Source organism: Acomys russatus, chromosome 28, assembly GCF_903995435.1.
Source record: "Acomys russatus chromosome 28, mAcoRus1.1, whole genome shotgun sequence".
Lineage (NCBI taxonomy): Eukaryota > Metazoa > Chordata > Mammalia > Rodentia > Muridae > Acomys > Acomys russatus.
Genome location: NC_067164.1, coordinates 37627914 through 37635165, shown reverse-complemented (window position 1 = coordinate 37635165; position 7252 = coordinate 37627914). Strand labels below are relative to the sequence as shown.

The 7252-nt window shown below is 36.7% G+C and overlaps 1 protein-coding gene across 1 annotated transcript; it reads right to left on the bottom strand.

Annotated features, from left to right (window-relative positions):
- Positions 1-3132: 3132 nt before the first annotated feature.
- Positions 3133-4071, bottom strand: LOC127210680 (olfactory receptor 6C74-like). The gene has a single exon (XM_051170407.1). The coding sequence runs from the start codon at positions 4069-4071 to the stop codon at positions 3133-3135; it is 939 nt and encodes a 312-aa protein (XP_051026364.1).
- Positions 4072-7252: the final 3181 nt, after the last annotated feature.

Genomic DNA, 7252 nt, shown 5'->3' with positions numbered 1-7252 from the left:
GCATCAATATTCATAACTGAAATTATCTTTCATTTTGGGACTTTGTATGGTTTAGGTATCATGGTGACTGTGGCCTCGTAGAATGAGTTTGGCAATGTTACTTCAGTTTCTATTTTGTCCAATTGTTTGAAGAGAATTGATATTAGCTCTTCTTTGAAGGTCTGGTAGAGTTTGAATCCATCTGGTCCTGGGCTTTTTTTTCCAAGTATTTTGATGACTGATTATATTTCCTTAAGAGAAATAGGACTATTTAATTTGTTTACCTGATCTTGATTCAACTTTTATAAGTTGTATCTATCAAGAAAATTGTTGATCTCACTTAGATTTTCAAATTTTGAGGCATATATGTAAGACCTAATGATTCTTTGGCTTTCCTTGGCATCTGTCATTATGTCTCCTTTTTCCTTTCAATAAGCAAGCCACAATCTGTGTAACCACTGGAGAGAAAGGGGGAGGTATGGCTCTCCCTAAGAAGGAGAAATAAAATAAATACTTATGGATGAAAATAGTGGAGAAGTGGAACAGGAAAAGCAAACGGGGAGTGGAGAATAGAGGGGATAGAAAGAGAAAACAATGAGAAGCGTAGCTAATGCTAAGGACCACTTGAGAGGCTGTATGGGATCCCAATACAGTAAAAGCTTCATAAATTATAGGAAGACAATATGAAATATATCACCGAAAATGGGAAATATGAAGCCCCAACTGTCCATCTCTTGTCACCAAATGAAGTTTTCAGTCCTGGAAATGGATTACATCTCATCGAGTTGTTGGCCAAAGGGTCCCCACAAATTTATACTATTTCCAGGGATGTTGACTGCTCTCCACCACTGATTGAAAGGCTCTATTGCTGAAGAAACCATCTACACACATCACTGAGAGGTGAAGCTGGTATCTGTAGAGTCTTCACCTTACTGGCTTGTGTTCATAGTCCTGGAAGGTATTCTGCTCAAAACCAAAGGAGACTCTTTGTTTCGTCTTACTCTGATTTTTTGTTGTTGTTTTATTTCATTATTGTTCCTTATGTGGTCATTTGTTTTCTAAAAAGAAACAAAGTATCTGGATTCAGATAGGAGGACAGACAGATAATGTCTGAGACCAGTTGAAGGAGAAAAAATCATAACAAGATATATTATATTAAAAATCTATTTTCAATAAAAAATAGAGCTACAAAAAAAATAACCAAAAACTTAAATGTGAAAAGAACAGCATAGGAAAATAACATGGATTTAGGGTACATAAATGAAAAATATTACTGTCTGCTATCCTTACTTTTTGAAATTCTAATAGCAATATAAAAATATCATTGGAATATCCAATTGGTTGTGATCTAAAGATAAAAAGTCCTTTCAAGAGAAGAGCTGAGTTCGTAAACTATTTTTATTTCACTAGGTGAAGGCATATCTACACACATGTGTTTCCTGCCTTGTTAATCTGCTTATGTGCATCGCACACTTATGTCTGAAAGACATATTAGGTAAGGAAGTTTAAAAATAATAAATAAATATATCATTAATCAATTTACTTAATAACTTTAGAGCCTGATCACAGCCCCCTGACATTATATTTTATTTTTTTTATTAATTTATTCTTGTTACATCTCAATGTTTATCCCATCCCTTGTATCCTCCCATTCCTCCCCCCCCCCATTTTTCCATTATTCCCCTCCCCTATGACTGTGACTGAGGGGGATTACCTCCCCCTGTATGTGCTCATAGGGTATCAAGTCTCTTCTTGGTAACCTGCTGTCCTTCCTCTGAGTGCCACCAGGTCTCCCCCTCCAGGGGACATGGTCAAATGTGAGGCACCATAGTATGTGACATTTTTAATTTAGTAATTATTCACAAATCATCTCTCATTAACTCAGCTAATGTAACAGTTTGAGTCTTGTGCAAAATAGCTTCCAGACATTTGTACACAATTCAGAAGAGGTAAAGATTCTAATCACAAATTATCTCTCATTTGCTCAAACATTACAAGGTAATTAAAATTTTAAGTTATTAATTACCTATTATACTATGAATTTTCAAAATTAACCAGAAAGCCTAACACATTTTCTTTTAGATATGACTAGAACTACTTATAAATAATAACTATAACTTTAGTCTTAAAAATTAATATTTTCCATAAAATGTTTACAACTATAATTATAAATATATAATATTTAAAGATAAATATATGTATACAAAGATGAAAGTATATATTCATAGATGGAAAAATCACAGTAATGGATAAACTGTGATATTTTCTTTTAATTAAAAATATTACTGTTTAAAGATTTTTGTCTCAACCATGTGTCTATGTGCAAGTGGGAGACAACAGCAGCTCTGATAGAGATTGAAGAAAAACTTGTGGAAGCCATTTTGTCCTTCTCTCTTGTAGGTCCAGGGATCAAACCCCAATAGTAAGAACTGGCAATAAAGGCCTTTCCTGCTAAGTCACATTGCTGGCATTTAGTTTCTTCAAATAAAACACACGTGAAAAGTAAAAAAGAAATAAGTACAATTCATGTTAAGGGATAATTTTAATTTCTTTGTAAGTTATCACAAATGCAGAGTAGTATTATAACCTTGCATCAAATGATGTATCAAATATAACATAAAGTGAAACAATAGTTTATAGTCTTGGCTAACTAGAATTTAAAAACTAATTGTGTCTTTTGTGGTTGTTGGAATTAGGGATAAAACAATTCCCTTTGTGTGGGGGAATACCTCTACTATTAAGCAAATCTCTAATTCACAATTCAATTTTTTTAGAACACAAAAGGAACATTGAAAAAATAAACTCAAAATCTCTCAGTTATCACTGTGAAACCAAAAAGATGAGGTTTTTTTTTTTAAGCACTAGGCATCTTTAAAAAGTATTAGCTTATATAAACTGAAATAATAACTCAGTAGTAGTGTACTGGCCTAACAAGTGTGAAGTCATGTTTGAATAATTTCATGCTACACACACACACACACACACACACACACACACACACACACACACACACACGTTCTATAGAGCAAATTTTTTCTTGGAGATGTGAAAATGAGTAACAAAGAGAAGAAATTGAACCAGAATTATTTTAGGAACAATTGGTGTTATTTAAATCTCCTTTCTTTATTTCCTTCATATAATTAAACAGAACAGTCATTTCTTAGAGAGCGATGCAATCCGTTGTATCATGTTAGTGAATGCCTTTTTCACTTGCTGATTCCTCAAGGTGTAGATAAAAGGATTCAGAAGTGGAGCCACTGAGGTATTGAGCACAGAAATTCCCTTGGAAATAGACACTCTCTGCTTGACTGACGGTTTAACATACATGAAGATGCAGCTGCCGTATGAGAGGGATATCACGATCATGTGAGAAGAACATGTAGAGAAAGCCTTCTTCCTCTGACTGGCTGAAGGGATTTTTAGAATTGTCAGGGCAATGTAGGTGTAGGATATTATCACCATGACCAACGTGAGTAAGAGTGTCACCAAGGCTGAGACAAATGCCATCATCTCCAGGAGCTGTGTGTCTGTGCAGGAAAGCTGCAGGAGAGGAGTGGTGTCACAGTAGAAATGATCAATAATGTTGGAGGCACAGAAGTCAAGATCCAAACCTAACAGGAGCGGAGGAAAGATGATTAAAAATCCAGCAAGCCAACAACTGAGGACCAGCTGCACACAGACTTTATTGTTCATGATGGTCATGTAGTGCAGGGGCTTGCAGATGGCTACATATCGGTCATAGGACATGGCTGCCAGCAAGTAAAATTCTGATGATCCAAGCAGGAAAGCAAAAAACAACTGAGCAGCACAGCTGTTGTAAGAAATGGTTTTATCCCCTGTTGCCATAGTAACAAGCAATTTGGGAATACATGTAGTAGTGTAGGAAATCTCTAAGAAGGAAAAATTCCGAAGGAAAAAGTACATGGGGGTCTTCAGGTGAGTATCTACCAGGGTGAGGGTTATGATGGTCAGATTGCCTGTGATGCTGAGCATGTAGGTAAGAAGCAGGAAGATGAATAACACAACTTTCCACTGTGGGTCATCAGTCAAACCTGCCAGGATGAAAACTGTCACCCTCGTATGGTTCTTCATTGGGATGCTCTGATTCTCAGCTGGTCCAAGATGAAGAGAGAAGAGATGGGGAAGAGATTAGCACTATGGAACAATACTAGTGACACATCATGATGAAAAGTACCATCAGCATTGCCAAAGCCATATTTCAGACAGACAGACATCTCTAAAGAAGGCTGTACCAGGAAAATAGTAGTTTATAGCTTAATGGTAGATGACAGAAATTAGAATATTCATTTTTAATTTTACTCTAAAACAATCTATATGATGGTATTACCTGTTGCTCTCCTTTAAGATCATTAATTATCAGGAAATTAAAGGCACTGGAAGACAAAAAAATGTTGTTGTCTTTCTTGAACTTATAACAGAGTTAGAATGCAAGTCATATTTCTTGTTTACTTAAAGAGGTTTAATTTTCTACAATAATAAATGTTTTCACTAACATTAGTCACATGAAATATAGTGGTCCCTATTTAGAAAAAATTGAGAAGAGAACAGAGAGAGAGAAGGGGTGGGAGGGAGAGGGAGAGAGCAAGTGTCACAGTTTATTAACCTCATCAAGCTGAAATGCCTGATTTCCACGTCACTGCCTCCACAGCAGTGACCAAGTTTCAAAACTGAAAATTCCTGGGGTAATTTTTTTTTACACTTTTTATTACTATGTCCGTTGTTTTTGCTTCTTTTGCTGCCTTAAGTTTTGTTGACCTTCTATTTCAATACCAATTCAAGAGGGACAGTGTGATATTATCAAGGTCTGAAGAAGACATTGTAATTATTGTTTATTCATTTATTTATGGTGGAGACAAAGTCTCGCTGTTTAGCTCTGGGTGTCTGAAAGTCACTGTGCAGGCCAGTCTGGCCTCAAATGCGTAGGGGTCCACCTGCTTCTGTCTTCTGGTGCAGGGAGGAAAGGTTTATTACACTATACCTGGTCTCCATTTTGGTTTCTTATGCTTCAAGTACAAAGAAAAAATGAGTCTTGAGATACAAGTCCACTGCAGAAAGGAGAAACGTGTAAATATAGTTTTACACACTTATATGAAGGAGGACTACTAAAGCTGCTTAAAAACCTGAGGTATAGGAGCTTTAGGGGTGGAAAAATGAGCTTAAAGAGTAAATTATTTCAGGGTTAAGAAAAATAAATTGGTATCTAAAACAAGTGTAAACTAGTATATTTTAATTTTTCTTTATGTACTTCTAATGCTTACATTTTTGGGGTCATCTTATGAGGAGATTGATGGCATAAATGCATGACCTGCAAAAGAAGAGCATTATTTGGTAAATTAATAAGTAGAGTGTGTTGCGGTTAATTTGCAAGTGTGACCTAATAATGTTTATTATTAGGCCTATAATTGTTATTACAGCAGTATTTTCTAACCCACTAGCAATCAGTCAACACACAGACACCTGTTATATGTTAAAATAGCCTTAGTTAACCTGGGGCAGGGCAGATATTAATATCCTAAACTACTTCCTATAGTGGAGCAAGTATGGGATACTTGCCCAGTCCCATGCCATTGCTTCTAATAACGCCTATTATCTACCTCGAATCCATAATCCCAAATATTTGCTAATGTTCTTCATCTGGGCCAAGTCTCCATCCATGCCAGCCATGTGCTTCTCCTCCACCTCGCCCATGATGGTACAACCTTCTTCTCCTCTCCTCTCCTCCAGTCCCTTCCCCCAAAGACTCGCTCTTTCTCCCCTAGCCCTGGACCCTTAACCACTCCTATCCCATTTGCCCTGCCCAGGTGTGATGGCCTTTTATTGGTCAAACAGGTTAGGCTCTTAGGCAAAGTACAGGTGGGGCAGAGAGAGAACAAGCAGTAATTAGCGTCAAAATACATCAGACCAACCTCCAACAATAGTGCATTGTCAAACAGCATTAATCAAATTATAGTTTGTGTGTTTTCTCCTCACAAAAATATTAAAATATCAATATTACAGAACAGGGGGTATAGTTGAATACCAGAGTTGCTTGACTAGTAAAAGAGACTCTGTACTTGTTAAGAGACAAGGGGTTATGGAGAGAACAGAGAAAAGCAGAGAGAGTGGTAACCGTGAGCAATTATATTGACAAGTAGATGTACATTGCTGAATATATCAAAATAGCATTACTAATAAGCAAAATTGCTTACATTTATGTAGCTAGTAAGCTGACCATCTAGTATGAAAAATAATGATTATGTCTTAAGAAAACTTCTTTTTTTTTTTTTTTTTTTTTGGAGGGAAAAATTTTTAATTTCATTCTTTTTTTTTTAATTTATTCTTGTTACATCTCAATGTTTATCCCATCCCTTGTATCCTCCCATTCCTCCCTCCCCCCCCCCCACCATTTTCCCATTATTCCCCTCCCCTATGACTATTCCTGAGGGGGATTACCTCCCCCTGTATATTCTCACATTTGACCATGTCCCCTGGAGGGGGAGACCTGATGGCACTCAGAGGAAGGACAGCAGGTAGCCAAGAAGAGACTTGATACCCTATGAGAAAACTTCTTACCTGGGAGTCTTCATTATTAGACACATATATGCTTACATGTTTATGAAGGTCATGGCATCTTATGACAATTCTTTTTGCCTTAAGGATATTACATTAATTATGTGTACCTCTGATTTACATGTCATTACTAATAGATGTCACAAATAACCAAATTAAGGCACCCAAGTACAAAGTAAACTTGTTTAAGATAATATCAAGAAATGTTTACCGGAAACATTTAGATTCTATGACAGGTCTTAGAATGAGAGGCAGAAATGGGACAAAATATTCATAGGTTGGTGAGGAGAACTGAAGCAAAGTGCAGGGTAAATCACAATCTACTTAGAAGCAATGAGGAGACTTCTCCTGTCAGAAACATGCGTACTGTCACAGTCAACAAGCAAGGATAAAGAAGATCACCATTTTTTATTTAAATAATTTATTCAGTTTGAATCCTGATTGTTTATCCCCTCATTTGTATCTTCCCATTCCCCTTCCCCACTTCTTTCACCCTGTTCCCCTCCACCAGATCTCTGACAGAAGGGACCTCCTCCCCCACCATATGATCACAGCCAATCATGTGTCATCCAGATAGCCTGCTTCCCCTTCCTCTGAGTGCCAAAGATCATCACTTCTATTGGACATTTCCTCACATTCACAAAGTCATGAAAGCATCTCTTACAGGTTCCTCTTGTTTGCAAAGATTAACATAAAGTTCATA

What these genes read in the sequence shown, in the direction of transcription:
- LOC127210680 (XM_051170407.1), bottom strand. Translation starts at nt 4,071, where the DNA reads ATGAAGAACCATACGAGGGTGACAGTTTTCATCCTGGCAGGTTTGACT.